Consider the following 20,512-nt stretch of genomic DNA (forward strand, 5'->3'; position numbering starts at 1 on the left):
CTGCTTCTAATATATCTATTAGACGTAACTGAAGAAGTATGCAAGGGAGAGAGATCCAGTTCTGAGGTCTGAATATACAGCAAAAAATGTACCAGTCTAACAGTAGCATACAAGCCTAGTACCTTCTAATGCTGAATCTCTCTCTGGAGAAAGTTCCTGGAAAAAAAATCTGTAATATACTTCAATTACATAAAAAGGAAATTCAGAAGCGACCTCTGTTTCTAGGTATCCCTTGCTTTCCAACAAACACATGCACGTAAATAAAGTCAGGATAACTTACCAGGAAACACGATCCAACAAATAGTTAGTGAAGGAAAACCAGTATTACTTGTTCAGTACTATTTGTTTCTCACCATCCTTCTTCTCCCTTTTGTTTTGACTTTCTGTTGTACACAGTAAGTCCTCATGTATAGATGTATGCATATATATGCCCTCCCTGAGTATATGAAGCATGATATATGGTGACTAATCCCGCTCTTGTGCTGACCCTGCTACCAACTGGTTTTAAAAATAAATCCAAATGAATAAAAATGGCTTAGAATCATCCCCAGTAAAGAGACAATAAAATTCCACTGCCAAAGAAAATAAATAGACACTTTGGTGTCTCAAGTTGAAATCTACAACTAACCAGTGTGGAGATGTATCGGTTCACATTGCTCTGGGCTTGAATCTTCTGGGTTTAATGCAGATGAAATTGCCATGGATGTGGGCGAAAGTTATGTGTGCCTTCTGCTACTCAAAATTATCGGTTACTTAGAGTCATAGTGGCAGCCACAGCTATGGGAGCAGGGTTACTGGTGTTAGGTGTGTTAGTGACTGAAGAAAGCTCACTGTCTGCAGAATGCATTCCCGTTCTCTGTTCTTTACAGGAGAAACCCTGCTGCCACCTCACCAAAACCGGAGGGTTCAGGGAGTCTGGTCCAAGCTAAACCCTGTACATCAGGTAACCTCTGTGCCCTCTGCTCTGCCTTAAAGTACTCGTAAAGTACTCTTTAAGGCACAGAAACACGGGCTGTCCTCCCTCTACGAAGGGAATGCGCTTACTCCAATGGTCACTGCACTCTAAGGAAACACCTTCCCTACCTCAGAAGTGCTCTTTGCACTTTGTACCTGAGATCAGTACTCCCTGAAAATGTTGCGGGTTTTTGTATTCTGGACAAGAATTGTCTTTGGGGTTTGTTTGGGGTTTTTTTAATGCCATCCCTGTGTTTTAAACATTTCACGTTTTAGCAGATTTTTAATAGCAGCTCCGCTTACAAGCATATTTCTAGAAGAACTATAAGCAAATCCCTCTCTTCTATCACACTTTGTAAGTGAAGCAGCAAAATTTACTGAGAATGGCGTTGCCTGTTCACAAGGTTTATATTCAAGCTGATATTGGTAGAAGTTAGAAGACATACCCCAAAACCATGCTGTACCAGCTTTACTGTTCTTAGCAGACGTCTGTAAGAACTGCAAATAAGAAACCTTTAATAACTGAAGCTGCCTGTTTCAGACAGTAATGCCATTATCTTGCTTATGTTGATGCAATTCAAGAAAAAAACAATGGCATGTCACTGGTGAAACTAGGATAAGCAAAAAAGAGATTCCAACCTTGAGTTTAAGCACAGGCTCCCTGGATCACAGTGACTACTATGCACTGTACACTACAAAGCCAGCAAAAACTTCCAACAAAAGTTCTTAACTCTCTGCCTAAATATATCTCATTCAAAAGAAGAAACTCTCTGCCTAAATATATCTTAATTTAAAGGAAGAAATTATTTTCTGGCATGGCAACTCTTCTGAGGTTATTCCATATGTAGAGCATTTCTCTTTCAGGAGGGTGTTAACATTAGCTTCATGTTCTCTTGCTAGCCTTGCTTTTCAGTACGAAGAGGCTCCTCTGTCAGACAGGGCATTATAGGCGAGTAACTGCTCTCTAGCATGTCGCATTTTTGTGCAAAAGAATTTGCACAAGGTGGAAACGACACTTTTTCACATCAAGGAAAGAAAAGCGGGGCTCTGTAAACTAAGCATACAGGGGAAGGTGCCCTTCGGATCAACAGGTCAAATTAACGTTTCTCACAGGGACTGGATCCTCTGCTTTCTGAAAACAACACTACTGCAATGTTTACTCAAGTGACGTGCTCATTAAGATCAATAGGAGAAACAGTGGGTGTAGAGGTAGCCCAGTAACATGGAACATTTTAAAATCTTGATTTATTTCTGCTGTTTGTCAATCTTTTTCCCTCTGCATTTTTTTCCAGATAGCATACACATAGAGCATGCATTTATTTTATTTTGTTCTCAATTAAAAAAATAGGAATGCTAAGAATTTAATCCTTCCAGACTTTTCATCCAGTCATTTCCACCAAACATAGGGAAGAAAACAACATTACAAATACACCAAATTAGCCTCGAGTGAGTTCATATGTCCCTAACAAATTAAATACACTGATGTTGGCAAAGGACTGAGAATTCCTATTGCAGATCTTTCTCACTTGGTTCACATTTTGGTTTTAGAAACTTCAGCTGGACTAATCGCGTCTAAGGCAAACGAAACCACTTCTTATAAGGCTAAACAGTTGGAAGTATACAACAAATGGTATTTCAGGCTATGCAACTGTCTGCTTTAACAAAAGAAGAAAACCTTGCAAATCTTTCTTCCTTGCACGCTTGCACAGTGGCAGCCGTAATCTAGTTCTGGACCGGCAGCTCCTGGCTTCTCTCCACCCGACAGGCTTTCTGTGAGCAACCCTGTGGGCTGGTAGATGAAAAAGAGGTACAATATTACTGTGCCTTCAACAAATACAGCGCATCTGAGTTGTTTTTGAGGAATGCACTTTGTGGAAGTCAGAGACTCGCCCCCGGGCTGCTTTTAACACATCTCAAAGAGGGGCCTCATCTTCCCAGGACCAAAACCACCCGACCGCAAATCAAGGAGAAAGCCACAGCCTGTGGAGCGGTGCTAAGTAAATCGCCTTGGAGGATCTCTGGCACAGACACGTTCCCCATCCCATCCCACCCTGATGTAAGCATATAGACCCAAATCGACTGTAAGGACAGGACAAACACCGTTCAGAAAGGGTTTGGGATTCCCCTTTTTCCACCACCAACCCTAGCAATATCATCTCGCGGGGAAAGGAGCTTCGCAGCCAGTTTGCAGGTGGGGAAATCGGCCAAACCCTCCGTTCCACCCTGGCGAAAACAGACCGACAAAAGGCTACGGTGGCTCCAGAAAGAAAACCTCTGTATTAAAAGCCAAATAACGCGGAGCTACAATAATAAATACACACTATCTCAACTGGGAAATACAGTGTAGAAGGTTCGTTAAAGTTCAGCTTCAGCAATAACAATATATATATACCGCTTCAGTTCTTGATCCTGCCAAAGAGAGACTTCACCTTCTGTAAATAAAGAAAAAAACCCGCTCTGACTGTATTCATATACAAAAAAGCTACTCCGACTACAACAAATGCGGTTGGATGGGAGGGTCCTTTATTTCCTGCGTTGATATTTTTTTTGGGGGGGGGGTTTCTTTTTTTTTTTTTTCCTTCTTTTTTACTAAAAGGTTCGTTTAAAACGGGTATTAAAGATACAAAACGAGCACACAGGATTTGGTCGTCTCCGGCGGCGGCGGCGGCGGCGGGGCGGGCGGCGCTGCTCCCCTCATGGCGGGCCGGGCCCTGAGGGAGGCGGCCTCCCCCCCCCGGCGCCCCGCGGCCGCCCGCGTCCCGCCGCGCCCCTGGGACAGGCTTTAAAGAAGAAAAACAGGGCGGGAGGCGGCGGCCCCACGTCCCTCCGCACCGCACGACGAGGAGAAGGGGAGCGGGGGAGTCACCGGGAGAGGCTACTTGGCGGCGGCGGCGGTGCCGGCGGCGGTGTTGCGGCGCTGCTCCATGCCGTTGGGCAAGAAGCCGGCGATGATGGGCACCGGCCAGATGAGGGCGGCCACGCTCCACACGATGATGACCAGAGTCATGAAACAAGCCACCAAGGTGGACTCGATGGGCTTGCGGTTCATCCGCCAGCCCGGCTCCCCCTTCAGCTCCTCCAGGCTGAAATCCAGGCAGCAGAAATTCAGCGGCTCCCCCTGCAGCCAGTACTGCCCGGGCTCCGCCGCCGGCGGGTAGGAGAGCGAGGAGGAGGCACCGGCACCGGCACCGGCGGCGGCCTGGGGCGCGGCGCCCCTGAGGCGGCCGACCCGCCTGCCCCGCACCCAGCTGCAGCCCACGCAGAGGCGCAAGTCCTGCTGGGCGCCGCCGGCCGCCAGCCCCAGGTGCTCGATGAGCAGCGGCGGCCCCACGCGGTGGAAGGCGGCGGAGAAGAAGGCCCGCCCGTGGCTGTTGGTGGAGAAGAGCAGGAGGTCGCACTGGATGCCCAGCGGGCGGCTCCAGCGCACCAGCAGCGAGCTCAGCATCTGCCGCTGCACGCTGATATTGCAGTGCGGGTCCTCGGCGGGCTGCGGCTGCCCCTGTCCCTGCGGCTGGGGACGCTGCTGCTGCTGCTGCTGCTGCCGCCCGGAGGAGGTGGGAGAGGAAGGGAAAGGCTCTTGGCTAGGGGCAGCCGGCGTGCCGGGGCTGGTGGTGCTGCCTTCCTCCTTGCTTGCTGCCCCGTCGAGGTCCATCTCGAGGCTGGCCAAGGAGCGGGAGGAGGAGTTGACAGGGGGCAAGAAGAGCTCCTGCTCCTGCTCCTCCTGCCCGCTGGCAGCCGCCGAGGGGCTCCAGCCCTGGCTGGGCGGCAGGCAGGCGGCCAGCAGCGCCGGGAGGAGCAGCGGCAGCATGGCATTGACTTAGAGCTGGTGAGGAGGGAGAGGAGGAGGAGGAACGGGAGGCTGCATGGCGCTGCCGGCTGCCATCTGGGAAGGGAGGCACACTGCTCTCGCCGAGAGAGCGAGAGAAAGGGAAGGAGGGTGGGGGCAGGCGAGGGGGTGGGAGCGGGGCTGGGGCTGCCGCGGCGGCGAGGCGAGCGAGCCGGGAGCCTCGGTGACGGCAGCGGCTCCCCCCTTCCCCGCCTCCTCCGCCCCCGGCCCGGCCCGGCCCGGCCCCGCCGCGCCCCGGCGGGAGGAGCCCTGCGCTCGGCCGGCCCCGCCGCCGCGCCCTGAGGTGCCGGGCGGGGGCAGCTGCCCTCCCTGGGCGGGCAGCGCCTCCCGCCCTCGGGGCACCCGCAGGCGGGGGCCGCTCTCCCCTCGGGCGGGGGCCGCTCTCCCCTGCCGCCCGCCCCCTCAGCCCCCCCCCAGCTCCGCCGCCGTCCCCGCCCTGTGTCCCGGGCCCGCTGGGTCCCTCCCTTCCCGCCTCTCCCGGCCGAGAGGGCGCCCGCCTCGGGGCCAGGGGCGAGGGACAGAGGCGGGCAGCGGCTTCCCGCCGCCGCCTCGGGCTGGGGTGGGGGGCGCAGATCGGGGAAGAGCATCCAGCAGCCGCCTGCACACGCTTTCATTTCGCCTTTATAGGAAAGGAAGGGGACGGGGGGGAGGCGGAGGAAGGGAGTTTGAACTGTCGGGTGGGGTGCAGTGGCTGGGCCCTTCCAGCGGTGCTCTGCGGGCCCGGGCTCAGCCACAGCCTGGCCTGGGCTGAGGCGCAAGGCATCCCGCAGGCGGGCGCAGCTGGTCCCTGTAGCAAAGATTCAAACGTGGGAGCTTGTTAGAAGGAGCACAAACCTACCGAGCCTGGTAGCTGTGAGACTTGGCTGCGTTTTTCGAAAGGCTGCTTTGTAAGCATGACAGTTTATAACCAAGCTCGATACTCCAGCTTGTTTCATGACCCTGTGCCGGCTATAGTATTACTCTTGACACAGGTTGAGGCTTGCTGTGTTGCAGTTTGACACTTGGAGCCTCGGGGAGGGAAAGAGCTGGATGACACAAATGATGAACACTTTTTAGCCTTTACCTTGGGCAGAGAGTGGGATAGAGTTACATTTTCCTGGCAGGCATCCAGAACTGGGACTCTCTTCTTTGCCTTTGCAGCCCTTTTTTGACAAATACAGACGCAAAAGGGAGACACGAACACAAAAGCTAGGCTTTCCCAAGTATATATAGGACAATTTCTGTAGACGATAGAACTGAGCTCTGTAAGGCGCTCCTTTGAGGTCGGCGTTGGTCCCGTGTCAGACACGGTCCCACGTCAAAGCGACACGTGGACACGTTCTCCCTTGGAGAACGAGTGCCTGTAATGCCACTCTCAAGTCTTTTCAGATGAGTGAGGGTAGTGAATGAGGGTAGAGAGTAAATTTTAGATTTGCTATAATTCAACATGAATGAAGGTGGTGAATCAGTTTTCTTTCAAAACTCTTGCCTAAATATATCATGACAAAACCCAGAGTTGCTTGCCTTCTATTCAGAAGAGACCTGAGCACCAAAATGGACTTGTGTTCAGTCCCAAATTAGCCCAAAGGGTATTGTCTACCAGATGTCTGTAGTTCGGCTAGGTTTTTAGTTTGGCTTATTACAGAGAAACATGCCCGATGAAGCGTTCAAAGCAAGCTGTCCGGTTCCAGTTCTGGATTTTCGCTCAGATGTTACAATACAGTTAATTGGATTTTCAGCGCTATTTCAATGTCTCTTACTTAAGAGTTCTCTGAGACTTTTTATTGACCTTTGAATGTGTCTCTACGTGCATCTCCCGATGTCCTTTGTCATATCCACAGTTCCACGCATTTGTGTGCCTGTAAGTTTTTCTGGCTTATGTCTATAGCCTGAAAACCAGATTAAGAGAGGGCCAGTGTGTAGCAAATAATGCCAGAACTGTGCGACCACTCGTGCACAAATCACATTGCATTGGCATTTTGGCACAAAGGACTGGAAATGAAACTAAGCCTCATAAATAAGATTTAGCTCCTGAACACTGTTGCAGTATGTGGGTGGCAAATGTTCTCAGGCAGAGCTTCAGTTCTTTTGGTCTCAACTCCCAGCACCGAGCTGAATGTAGCCAGGGGTATTTGCGAAGAAGTCTGGGGAGGGAGAGTTGAGCTAAGTTTCTTTTCCTGCAAGAAAAGATAACCTGCCACAGGAACGTTAAATGCATTTAGCATCATTTAGACTACCATGGCAAAGAACTAAAAGAGGGCAATTTATTTCAGGTTGGAGATGCAGGGGCGCCTCATATATCTGTTCCTCTTCATCAAGGAATAATTGAGCAAGTCGGTAGAAGAAGCAAAAAGTACGTTAGATCGTTGGTTGATAGCCACTGTCCAGCAGGGCCCTTTATAGATATCTCATTTATAGGTCTATCAGATATAATTAATCTCTGCATGGATTCAGTCATTCAAAGAGGTTGCAGCACACTTGAAAACTCTTTATAAGTAGTATTAGTGTATAGCTCTGTTCTGTGGTTTTCAGCCATAAATCTCAAAGAGCAAGGTAGTTTTATGGCTGGGGAGGCTGAAGCATAAAGAAATCGGGGGCCAGCCAAAGGTGACCCACAAGTCACAGGCATATCAGGATGTAGATTTTGCGGGTTTGATTCTACAGATATAACTAGAACTATAATATGCACCGTAGGTCACAGTAGCATTTGTCAGTGTGGCAGAGGAGGTGTGAAGTGGGCTATAATGGTAAAACTTTAGAAGGGAATAGTGAGGTAACAAGACAGTAGGAGTTTCATGACACAGACTGCAGAGCTGTTGGGAGGATGAAGACTAACGGTAAAGGACAATCCGAATCTTTGAGAGTTGCTTTAATGACATTTTAACTAAACATTTTTATTAAAGTATTGCTCGTAAAATACTTCAAGTAAGATGAAATCAAGAATCAGTATTTCTGCCCAAGTGCCATTAAAATTGCATCTCATGAGGGTGCTGTTTTAGAGCCTGAAGTCTCATTGCAGGTGGTGGACACTGACCCTAAGCAGGTACAGATTCCAGAAGGAAATCCATAATTGGATTCAAGTCAAATCTTGTGATTCTCAGGCAGCATTCCTCAATTTGGCAAACTTATGCTGACCTGCACTGAGGGAAGGGAATAACTGTGGAACTTCTCTTGACAGAGGGCACGCTTTTGAGGTTGTCATTTCTGAAAGGAGTTGCGTGTGGGAGAGAAGATGGGAAAGTAGCGAAGTAAAGGGTTGGAGACCCAGCTATAACATCACAGAGACATTTTTCTCTGGAAAGACACCTACTGTCAATTACAGCAAAAAAGATGTTAGGAGCGAGTAAGTATAGCGATGCGTTACCAATCTCTGTAAAAGTGCCAGGTAAATAAGGAGAATTTCACAGTCAACAGCTGAAGAGGGAGGCAGGGTCAGGAGAAAGAAGTTGGTACTTGACTCCTTTCAGAAAAGAGCAGTTTCAGTTCTGTGAAAGGAGTAAGATCCAATCATCCTGGGGATTGTTCTGAGCGTGATACTTACTCCCAGCTGAGGAAAAATGTTTCTGTGATATAATTTAGAAGGCTTGGTTGGCTAACGGTTTCACAGCTGATGTGGGGGGAGAAACTCAGAGTAACGTAAGGAAGCGAGCTGATTTTATGATAGCTGTGGAATATGTTCTTTGGAGAGTCATTGATAATCAGTGGTTTGCTGGTTGAGGAAGGAGCTAAGGGATTTTTCGTACTGCCGACCGACATGTTGCTTTGATTGTGAGCAGAGTGATCAGAACCTTCACTCTCCTCCTCCTTGCTCGGTATTCTGGTAGATTTGTCAGAAAATATTTGTGATGAAACGCTTAGAGGCCACTGAAGCTTCTGAAACGGATAGTAGAAGCCGGTTGAACTAAGCAGCTTGCTACTGCTACATCATGTCAGAAAGATTTATCTGCAGAAAACAGAGATCATGCGCTGCACGGAACAAGCCAGGGCTTTGTACCACTCTTTATATGAATATCAGAAGCCCAGACAAAGGGAACAGCCAGTTGGCAAGCAGGCTGAGAACGAGGGCATAATCTCTCCGGAGAAGTCAACACACCTATCTCAGCAAAGACACTCAGCTCATCATTTGACATGCATTTCTATCAGCAGCAGATATTGCTGCCACACCACCCTCTCAGTTAAACAAACACAGATGTCCCTGAAGCCATAAAATGACCCACGTCAAATTGCTGGGGCAGATGACTGCTATTTTAAAATACCTTTGGTATACACGCTCTTTTTCATTAAAATATCGTAAGCGATTTTAGCCCAACCTTAACGCCAGTCTTTAACCCCTTATCGAGATCACCATACGCTCCTGCAAAAAAGCTGTGCCTGCGTAGCCGAGGGAGTGAGGCAAGGCAGCAGGGAAGGCGAGAGGCTTTGAGCAGTGGGGGCCAGGCTAGGGCTATTCAGCCACTGCATGTCAAGATGGGCTCTAGCGGGGCTCCCGCAGCCTGCAAACCACACAGCTGGTGGAGTATGGACCAAGAGAAAGCAACTGCCGTCAGGAATCCAAAGGAAGTACTGAAGGAGTTATCCATGGCAATTTCTGCAAGGTCTAATCCAGCTGCAAATACGATTGCTAGAAATGAGGAAAGCGTCGTTCAGAGCATCAGGTAGTATCAGTAAGATAGAGGGCCTGCAGGATGAGGGCTCTGTGAGCTTTGAGGAGTACTTAGGAGCTCATGTCCAGAGCTCCATTAGACTCTGTGTTGTACTAGCACAGACTAAAAAGACTGCTTCAAATCTAAAGATTAAGTGTGAAATATATGCAGAGAATGCTAAAGGGAATGTATTAACAGACTTTCAGCGCTTTTTTTGTACCATGCTTTACATAGGTTGAGGCTTTTAGACAAAGATCGAAAAGAAACGACAGGAAAAGAAGAATCGGTGGAAATGGGTGTAAGAGAGAAGTGGTCCAAAGAACAAACTCTGCACCTCCACAGCTGAAGGTGATCTTAAAACAAGACCAGACTGGCTTGAGGCAATCACAAAATAGAAAAAAAATATATGATATAGGTTAGTTAGATCTAGTTGGCCTACAAAGAGTGATAAATGCAGTACTTTCATGTATTCCATTTATACAGTGAAGTTTTAAGATGGGTTTTGACCTGAAGGAGTGTTCTAGGAAGACTGCATTCACGTTCTTGCCTAGGTTCCCACTTGCAGGTTGATTAACACCCTCACTCATGTGAGACTTCCTCGCAACTGAACTTCTAAAGCTTAGGCGAGATTCAGCCCTGGACTATATTTATTTTGTCTTGTAACTACCCTGGTTGCTTATTTTAAATTTTATTGGCCAGGAGCCTGACTATAACTATAATCTATTTTGCCTCATATTTATTTAATCAGTAAACCTATCCAGTGTTGGAGCTTGGCTGAAACTGGCAAATTCAGGATCTGATATGTTGATAATGAATCCAAATTCAGTGGTTTGTACGGGCAGAATTGAGGCAATCTGAGCCATTTAAGAAACCTCAGATAGGGTTCAAGGGCAGTATAACACCTTTGTTCCCACTAGAGTACACACATTGCAGGACTCGGGACTACTTTCTGCCAGGTTGCTGAAGGCCATCGCAGGGTGGGTTTGACCGGGTGCCAAGCTTCGTGGGTTCATGAAGCACAGATGTTCTGAACATCTGAATGATCCCCGTGGTTCTGGGCAAACCCTGACATGTCACAGCCCTTCTTGAAGGAAAAGAGATGTCAGCTAAAGCAGTAGTTGTTTAATGCCGATGCGGTGGAGGTACTAGGAATGCGAAAACATTTTGTGTGATTACATATTAAATCGTTCCGCAAAATATTTGTACATAAAGTAGTATTCCTTAATGACCGTTTTATGAGTTTGTCTTTGGAAAATCTAAACGTTTACTACAACAATACATTGAAAAATAGCTCCCTGGAAAGCATTTAGTTCTGCGAATACTTCGAGTGTTTCCCAGCCTGTTCTGAACGTGGCCCTAGGGCTTGCCTTTGCTATTATTTATCTCTGTATAGAAAAGGGAGACAGGTGCAGGAGTCTGGTAGTAGTCTGCACTAAGCAGACGTGGGCTTGGCACTCCCATGAGCTTCCAGTGTGGCCTCAGTCTCTCTGTGGCTTTAAAACCCAGCTCTAAAATAGAAAATCCTGCTTCCCTGGGAAGCTGCAAGACGCTTGTACTGTGAAGCAATCCTCTTCCGCAGGAGAGGAAGACTAGTTCACAGGGCATTTAAGAGTTGTTTTGCCATACTGCACAGAAGACACACAAATACAAGACAGTGTCGATGACAGTCTGCCTCCGAAAGAACTTTTCCAGAAAACGAGTGGATGAGAGTCAGAGTTCAAAGGAGAGGCTGTGATACAGATTCTGTGTGCAGCTCCTTAGCCAGCCTGCGGCCCTGACCATCCTCTGCCTTGCTGTTATTAGCTGGTGCTTCAATGCTATGTGATACATGACAGAGACATTGTAAAGGTGTCCACAGCAGGGACTTTACTGGTTTCAATGCGGGTTTTTGTCCCCAGTCATAAAGGGAAGTGTAGAATCGAGAAGCAAAAATGGAGGCTGCAATCAACAAAGTGAGCGTTGATGGAAGGATAACAAAGACTGGTATGAGGCAGGACTGAATTGTGAAGGGCTTTGAAAGTGAGAACAAGGAGTTTGCATTTGGAGCAGTGGAAGAGGAGAAATGACAGAGAACTGTGGAAAACTCGGTGATGTGCCCAAATGAATGAACTTGAGATAGTTCCAGGTGCTCTAGCCAGAGAGGAGATTACAATAGGGAAGATGCACAGGCCTTGGCTAGGACTTTTGGCAGAGCAAGCTGAGACGAACTGTGATACTTTGGAGATGCTGCATGAGACAAATCAGTGACATTTAAAGCACAGCAGTATCAACATCATCAGTAAAATCAGTGGTGAAAAATAAACTCCTCCCTGCCTCCAGACTGTGCATCAACACCTTAGATTGGGGCTCCCAGAGGTGCTGTAGCTGTTGGTGTGCAGAAGCGGAGACCCTTGCATTCTCAAGCAGAATTTGGGTATCACTTGTGGTGGTCTGCATACTAGTCATATGCACGCCCCTGTTTGGGAACCCTTGCCTGCTGTCCCTTCTCTGGTGAGACATTTTTGCTGTATATCAAAATGGGAAAAGAGATTCATCGGCCTCCGTGAGTCAGCAGAACCGCATTAACTCTTTCCAGAAGTGTCAGTGCTGGTGAGTGGGGCTGAGTCATCCAAGCAGGCACAGCTAGCCTGATGCCCACCCATTCCGTGAGCTGGGAAGCAGTCTTAAGGTGTCAAAGAGAAGGTGGTTACATTTCCCATTCCACTCATCAGTACAGCATCCTAATTATCATAATTATTTGCAGAACAACAGACAGCCTGAGCTTCAACTAGCAGATTCAAAAAAACTGTCAGCTGTTTCTGGGTTAGACAGGAACCAGATTTAAAAGGAAACAAGATGTTTCTAGTGAACTCGCTAGTTCACACTATTTATTGTCCCAGCAATGGCCACAATCAGTACGACATTGCAACAATTGTCTGAGCCATAATTAGGCACTCAAAACCCAAGACTAGTGCTCAGACATCTCTGTTATACCTTTGCTAAGCTGGAGTAGCTTCGTGGAAGTCAAGGGATTCAGAGCTTCAATTCCTATCTTCCAAAGCACTCTTGTCCTAATCCAGCAAAGTCAGTACGTGAACAAGGTGACTGATTGCTTTCAGCAGGGCAGTTGCACTCACAAACGCGATTCTGTATGATACCAAGGACTGAGTCCTTAATGCGGGGGTGCAGGAGTAAGAACAAATGCGGGTTTCAGCCTTTAAACCTGATGTGTTGAACAGCCAGCAGAGGAACACAGGCTCTTCAAACCCAAAGTTTTTCTATTTTCATGCAAATATTCCCAATGTTCTGAAGCAGAAGGAGATACTTAGAAAATACATGCAGTACGAACAGCTTGCTCGCTGAAAGATCGATATTCAGCATTACCTGCTCTCTCCATGAACTAATAACCACAAAACAAGTAGGGAATATAGCCTCTGATGTTATGTGCCTGGTTCTTCACTGAACCGACCAGGTTTAAAAGGTGTGCCTGGGTTTTTACTGTGTCTTAGCCTGATTCTGCAAATTAAAGAGGGACACATATCAGCCCTAAGATGCGTATCTTAAATTAGTCTGGAGGATCTCTTGCTCAAGCCATCACGTCAAGTGCTACACTTTCTAATATCATGTGACTCCATCACCCACATCATTGCATTTGCCCTTGGCTGTTTTTCCTCTGTCACTGTAGAGCACCCAGAGCTGACAATTGCCTTTTTATCTTCTCAGAATGACTGGTAGGTGGTAATCTGTCGTAACCATATTCAGGCTCCTCTTCTCAAGTTCTAGCTACGAACGAAGGCATTGATTTTTTTCTCACCTATACCCATATGCTATGGTCTAGCAGTCGACAAAGTGCTGGTAGAAATGCCATGGTTCCCTGGTTTCCAGGCTCTGGTATACACTTCCCAAACCCTAGACGAAGTCTCAGTTATGAGAAGGTGACATAGGCATGTTTGTGCTTTTGGTCACATCCACAGAGGTAAAAATAGGATTTAAAAATAATCCCCTGTATTCTTATTGCAAGCCAGGAAAATATAATTAGTCTCTATGGGATTTCCATGTGCAATGTCAGTGAGGGATGCTGACACCCATGGACCACTAGAATAAAGAGGATAATCTGAGAGAGAGTTTATAATACTTTAATTAGCCCAATGCCTTACGAGAATATGATTTCTATTGTATTGTCTGCGTATCTGAATATTGAATTAGCTTTCATCCCTGCCATAAAATACCCACTGGCTACATTTTCTTCCTCATGCCAGATCAATAGCATCTGCAAGCAGCAGGTCAGAATCTGTTTTCCCAGCTTTGCTGAATATGTACAAGTACAATGCCAGAAGAGAAAGGAGCATCTTCCTCTCTCAGGAAAGGGAAGCAGTTTGCTCAGAAATCTGTAGGATTACCTGACTATCCTGTTTTAGAAGTTCTTCATTTTCCTTTAACTTTTGTTCATGCTTTTGCCGTTTGATTTTGGTTTGTATCTCTCGTCACTGATGTCTGCCGATATGAATATTCCTGCCTGCAGTTAATCAAACAGATGGCTTCTCTGTGCTACAAAGTGATAGATGCTAATCCACTGATCATGGCTTGTTGTGAGGTATCTTCGAATGGATGCCAGAGCCTTAAGTTGTATGTACAGTGCCATGTAATATATACAATGTAACAATATAACTTCTAAAAAAACCATCGTTAATCTTGGACTTTCATCTCTGTTTTCTACTTTGGTCTGTTATCATCCCTGTACAGTTTTTGTTTTCTACTATGCTGATGTGAAATCCTTGCTCAGAAGGCTGGACCTTGACCCACACGCTTAGAGGTTACAGAACTTTCCCCAGACAGCATGGCTTTTCTTCCTGCAGTATCTGAACAGGTACTCCCAGTCCTCCTCCTCTGTGATTTGTACCTACCAGTTCTGAAACAGTGTAACTGGGACTCAAAGTCAGACCTCTCTCACTAGGTAAAATGACTGGTATAGTTTATTTTCGCTTTCTGCCAGCAACTCTGCTTAAATGGACATACTGGATGGCCAGTCCCAGGAGGCAAGGAGCACAGTTTCAGCTTAGGGATATATTTACCTCACTTCTATTCTCCCTGCTGCTAGCCTACAAATAGGAAGACAGATTTGGTGTGTCAGCAGTGATAAGAAGGAGGCCGCAGAAAGGTTGAGTGAAGGTAGTTGCTTGTTAAACTGGTAATTGCATAAGAGGAAATAGAGAGCTTAGTGTCACATGTTAACCAAAAAAAAAGAAAAATTAATTAAACAAATCAAGATATTTGTGTCTTACAGAGAAAATCATGTTATAGGGACAAAATTAGGAAGAAGTATGGAGCATAAGCCTTATCCAGTCTGCCAGAATTTTTGTTTTTTATGTGGTTGGAGGAGGTGGGTATTAGACTCTCCAGCTGTTCTCCCTGTTGTCAAGTACACCGGTAGCTGGTTTTCTCTAGAGATTTTACAAATGCTGATGCTATTTTTGTTCCATAATTTTGTACTCTTGAGCACACAAGTAAGGAACAAAAATTAGTTTAATAAACAGGACTCACTGAGGCTCTGCTGATTAGTGAAGATGAATATGGTTAATTATTTAGCATTATTTTCTTATTCAAAATAGTGTCTTTAGCATCAGACATTGACATGATGCGTTATAAAGATTTCCCCAGTGGTAAAGGCAAATTATTTCATTTAAGTAAAATTGTCCACATAACTTGAATCTGAGGCTTAACTGACGCAGAAGGCTTTGTGACGGTCCTTTGTACTGGAAGGAAATTTGACACAAGACCAGAACTGGGATTTCTTGTGTCACTATTGAAAAGAAGAGCTTGAGGTGTGCTTGAAAATGGCATCTTCAAAGGCAAAGTCCAAGAACAATTTCAAGGCAGTGGAGCTTCTTTTGTGAAAATTCTTATTTACTGTAATCAGAACTGGTTTGGACTAAGGCCTCTTCCACAGGCAATTCTGACACTAAATAAGTGAATATAAAAACATTCTGAAGTAGAACTGAAAAGTGAAATTCCTCAGGAAATTAAAATTCTAAAAAAATTTGTTTCCGAGCTCTTATTGTATGGGTTTTAAAGAGTTGGCTTACTACTATCATGTCAATAACAAAAACTATTTTGTGCCAACCGTACTATCTTGATTAATTTTGCTTAGACTTTGCATCAAATTCATATCTCAAATGTCACATATCTGCAATATTATGCTTATATATTATCTAATATTATTTGATACAAAATACGGAACATAATACATGCGAAAGCCAATATCAAGCAATAACATCAAAAGCCATCAAAAGCGGTTGTATTTTATTAAACTAAGCATTTCTACAAGATCACAACAAAACTAAAAGGGTGAGAGGGTTACATCAGTGAAAACGGAACTGGAAGGTAGCAAGTTGTCACAGAATGGTTTGATCTTGACAAAGCTACATTTTGTGCCAACTTTGCAGACCAGGCCTTTGGCTCATTTACACACCTAACACTGCCCTGATTATTAGCGCTGTTAGAAAAATCTTTTGTAGATCTTCTACTCTTGGTCACTCGCAGATGGTCAGATTCTTCTAGCTCTCCTAATATACTGTTTCCAACGTGCCAGGGCTACAAAGAGGTATGGATATGAATCCTAAACAATTCATTCAAAAGACCAGGTTTTCCTCTGAATATAGGGTTTACATCAACATCATCCTGTTGATTTTGACAGAGTTATTTCTGATTAAGACACATAAGAGTGGAAAGGCTCGAGACCGTAAATTTGATTGCAATATGGCCAGGCATCTGCTGAAATAACGGTGTTCTCTCTGATTTCGGTAGTAATTTTTTGGGTCAGGTTTTTCAGCTACTAGAAGCTGCTTTTGAAGTCGAATCCATTGAAAAAGTATTTGCTTCACAGAAAGTGAAGCTCCAGAGTCCCACAGGGACCGTCAGCATTGAACGAACAGCTCCAGGAGCTCAGCAGTGAAGACAATCATTGTTTGTATAAATGGTATACCTGTAGTATTACTGCACCTGGATCCATTCTGCTCCCTGCAAAGAAGTTACAAAAGGCACTAGGAAAACTTATGGATGATAACTCTGTCAGTGCTCTTATATATAGGTAGTCCACGAAACTATTCCAAGAGTTGAAAGCCTATATGTGAGGCAGGATGACCCCATATATACGTATACATACGTATCTATATTATATATAGATAATATTATGTTCACATGAAAACGTGTCTTTCATTTTCCCATTGAGTATTCTATAAAAGCCAGACTTGGACAGGCACTGAGCAGTGTTGAAGCCCATTGTAACAACAGAGCTCTGAACGGGAGGCGCTTCCTGGCCCTCCATATTCTGTCCCCAGCATGGTCTAGTGGATGGCCCATCAAAATAGGTCCTGGGGTGAATCCTAATTCTTTGATTAACCTGTCTGGTAACTGTGAACAGAACAGGGTGCTTCGCTCTGCCGCTGCTTCCTCCAACTTCGACCTGTGACTGCAAGCACCTGGGAATATGTTCTACGTTTTGCTCTGTGTACACGTAGAGAAGCACAGAATAGCTTGAGTGAGAAGGGACCATTGGACCACTTTGTCCAGCCCTCCTGCTCTAATCTGGGTCAACCAGAGCAAGTTGCTCAGGACCATGTCTGGTCAGGTTTTGAATATCTCCAAGGACGGAGACTCCACAACCTCTCTGGGCAACCTGTGCTGGTCTTTGACCACCCATATTTGAATTCAATTTCCTGTATTTCGGTGTGCGCCTATTCTCTCTTGTCCTTTAACTGGATAACACTGAGCTACAACTCAGTGGATACCACTACAGCACCTAGCACAATGAGAACTAGTCTTGGTGGTGCATGTAGGTGCCCCTGTAGTCCAAAAAAAAAAAAGGTAGAGAAATAGCAGTAACAGTCATGCAGGATTTCTCTCCCCAGCATTCCCAGAGGCTTCCAGTACTTAATTAAATTGAATAAATAATTCATTTAAAACCATAGACATTGCTCGAGATAGCTCAGTGCTGATGGAGTGGGAAGTGGGAGCATCACCACGCAGGAACAGTGTGAATCTCCTTGGTTGCCGGAGCTCCTTCTGTGCAGCCAGAAGGGAGGTAGGGAGAGAAGGACAAAGTGAGCCTCAGGCACTGGAGTAGCAATACCTGCGTGGGGCAGGAGACCTTCTGCTGGACTCTAGCAGCCCACTTTGGGAGCTGGGGGCTCTGCAGGGGTAGGTTGGCTCAGCATTCCTCTCTCCCCGTCCTTTGCCTGAAGTTTGCCATAAAAGTGAAACTGAGCCTGCCTTGTCAGGAAAGAATGAAATGATCGCTAAGGTTAGCAAAGCACTCAGAGACCATTTGGGAAGAAAAGTGCTATGTAAATAGAAGCTGATTCCTACAGGTTATTAATAGAGGTATCTGCAAAACTAACGTGCAAACTACAAAGGAAAGATCATTCTGAGTTAAATTACCATAATTTTTTTCATTGCTGTCTCTTTTCAGGAGACCTGGATAATACTGCTAACAATGACAGGTTGAATAAGAGACAGGGTTTGTGTGGGCCAGAGGTAGGAACAGAGAAGGAGACTAATTGTATCTTTTTTAACCTTTGCATGCAGCTGGGCAGGATAAAAATGAATTATGCAACCAGCAAGTGAGCTGTTATTCCAGTGGAGGCTGCAAAATGGTGCCCAGGTTATCCAGAAATACGATCTAAGCTGTCCCATTTCTTTTGGATCTAACCACTTTACAAATCATTAAATCAAATGGGTATTTTTCTGCATGCTGTGCTGGTTTTGGCTTGGATAGAGTTAATTTTCTTCATAGTAGTTAGTATGGGGCTATGTTTTGGATTTGTGGTGAAAACAGTGTTGATAACACAGGGATGTTTTCACTACTGCTGAGCAGTGCTTACACAGAGTCAAGGCCTTTTCTGCTTCTCACCCCACCCCACCAGCGAGGAGGCTGGGGGTGCACAAGAAGTTGGGAGGGGACACAGCTGGGACAGCTGACCAAAGGGATTTTCCACACCATATGCCGTCATGTTCAGCAATACAAAGCTGGGGGAAGAAGGAACAGGGGGGACATTTGGAGTGATGGCATTTGTCTTCCCAAGTAGCCCTTATGCGTGATGGAGCCCTGCTTTCCTGGAGATGGCTGAGCACCTGCCTGCCGATGGGAAGTAGGGAATGAATTCCTTGTTTTGCTTTGCTTGCATGCGCAGCTTTTGCTTTACCTATGAAACTGCCTTTATCTCAACCCACGAGTTTTCTCACTTTTACCCTTCCAATCCTCTCCCCCTTCCCACCGGGGGGCAGTGAGTGAGCAGCTGTGTGGTGCTTAGTTGCCAGCTGGGGTTAAAGCACGACAATCTTTTTTGGCGCCCAGCGTGGGGCTCAGAGGGTTCAAGATAACGACAGATTTCATTGGAATGTGCTAGATCAAATTTATAGCTGTTACTGTTGTTTAGCTCTTAATCAGCAGGCTTCTGTGCTTGCCATGGGGCTTGCTTGCCTTACTGTGTATTAGAGTCTAGTGCTCGTTAGTGGCTGCTTTTTGCTTTCACTGCTTGCTGTACTGCTGTAGTGCTTATCATCTTATTCTGCTGTGCCTGGAACATTTTGATAACAGCAATGGCCATGCGCCTGGGCTGGCAGATGGCCAGGGCATCACTGCTGTTTCTGTGCTGCTGTCCTGGACAGGCTGGAACTCCAGTGTGAACTGGAGTTGAAGGGACTGTGACCTGTGGATGAGTCCCCGTGGGAGCAGGACACCCCGAAGCGTCTGTGGCTCTGGATAAGCCCATGCCAGAGCAGGTACATCTCAAAGCGTCTGTGGCCATGGTTATGTCTGTGCCACAGCAGGTATACCTCTGAAGGGATTGTGGCTCAAGGATGAGTCCACACTGGAGAAGGTATACCTCATAGTATCTGTGGCTGTGGAGAAGTCCATGCTGCAGCAGGTACACCTTGAAGCATCAGTGGCTGTGCACGAGGTCGTGCTGGAGCACCTCAAAGCATGTGGCCATGGATAAGCCCATGACAGAGCAGGTACGCCCCTGGAGAGACTGCAGCCATGGGTAAGGCCACGTTGGAGCAGGTACACCCCTAAGGGACTGCAGTCTGTGAATAAGTCCAAGCCGGAGCAGGGGCAAGGGGAGGAGCTCATTGCAATGTTAAACCCTATGGTCTGGTCCAAAGAGGCCAAAGGTGGAGACTGTAATGGAAATACCTTTAAATTATTGTCACCCAGGATTTGAGTTGCACTTTACAGGAATTACTATAGCAGAAACACTCAAACCAATGGAGGAGAAGCCTTAGAAGAAGCAGGGCAAGTGCAGCGGTGACCCAACCTGAGCTGGCTTTGGTGCCCAGTAACTCCACGCAACACACCACCTCTCCTGTCCTGAGTGACCACCATCACAGATGGAGCCCAAAGTCATGGACTACGTTAATTCAATGGACATTTTGTGACGTTTCTGGACATTTTAAAGACATTTTACAAGGGTGGTCCATAGACTAAGGGAATGATACCTGTGTCTTACACCAAAGGATGGGAAGTGGGGTGGTGGTTAATGAGAATGTATTGGATAGTGTGGGACCTGAGCATGATGTAAACGGTATGGAGTAAGGGGTGGAGAATGTGCTGGTTTTGGCTGGGATAGAGTGAATTTTCTTCATAGTACCCTGTATGGGGCTATGTTTTGGATTTGTGGTGAAAACTGTTGATAACACAGGGATGTTTTCGCTACTGCTGAGCAGGGCTTACAGAGAGTCAAGGCCTTTTCTGCTTCTCACCCCACCCCACCAGCGAGGAGGCTGGGGGTGCACAAGAAGCTGGGAGGGGACACAGCTGGGACAGCTGACCCCAACTGACCAAAGGGATTTTCCACACCATATGATCTCATGCTCAGTGTATAAAGCTGGGGAAAGAAGAAGGAAGGTGGGGACATTTGGAGTGATGGCGTTTGTCTTCCCAAGTAACTGTTACGCATGATGGAGCCCTGCTTCCCTGGAGATGGCTAAGTACCTGCCTGCCGATGGAAATAGTGAATGCCTTGTTTTGCTTTGCTTGCGCGCATGCAGCTTTTGCCTTACCTATGAAACTGTCTTTATCTCAACCCACGAGTTTTCTCACTTTTACCCT

The 20,512-nt window shown here is 46.4% G+C and overlaps 1 protein-coding gene across 1 annotated transcript; it reads right to left on the minus strand.

Moving 5' to 3' along the window:
* Positions 1-2,172: 2,172 nt before the first annotated feature.
* Positions 2,173-4,900, minus strand: TMEM158 (transmembrane protein 158). The gene has a single exon (XM_087769219.1). It carries the CDS (start codon positions 4,760-4,762, stop codon positions 3,830-3,832), a length of 933 nt encoding a protein of 310 aa, XP_087625345.1. The 5' UTR covers positions 4,763-4,900; the 3' UTR covers positions 2,173-3,829.
* Positions 4,901-20,512: the final 15,612 nt, after the last annotated feature.

Source organism: Nipponia nippon, unplaced genomic scaffold, assembly GCF_047370975.1.
Source record: "Nipponia nippon isolate SJK-2023a ecotype South Korea unplaced genomic scaffold, ASM4737097v1 scaffold_1, whole genome shotgun sequence".
NCBI lineage: Eukaryota > Metazoa > Chordata > Aves > Pelecaniformes > Threskiornithidae > Nipponia > Nipponia nippon.

What these genes read in the sequence shown, in the direction of transcription:
- TMEM158 (XM_087769219.1), bottom strand. Translation starts at nt 4,762, where the DNA reads ATGCTGCCGCTGCTCCTCCCGGCGCTGCTGGCCGCCTGCCTGCCGCCC.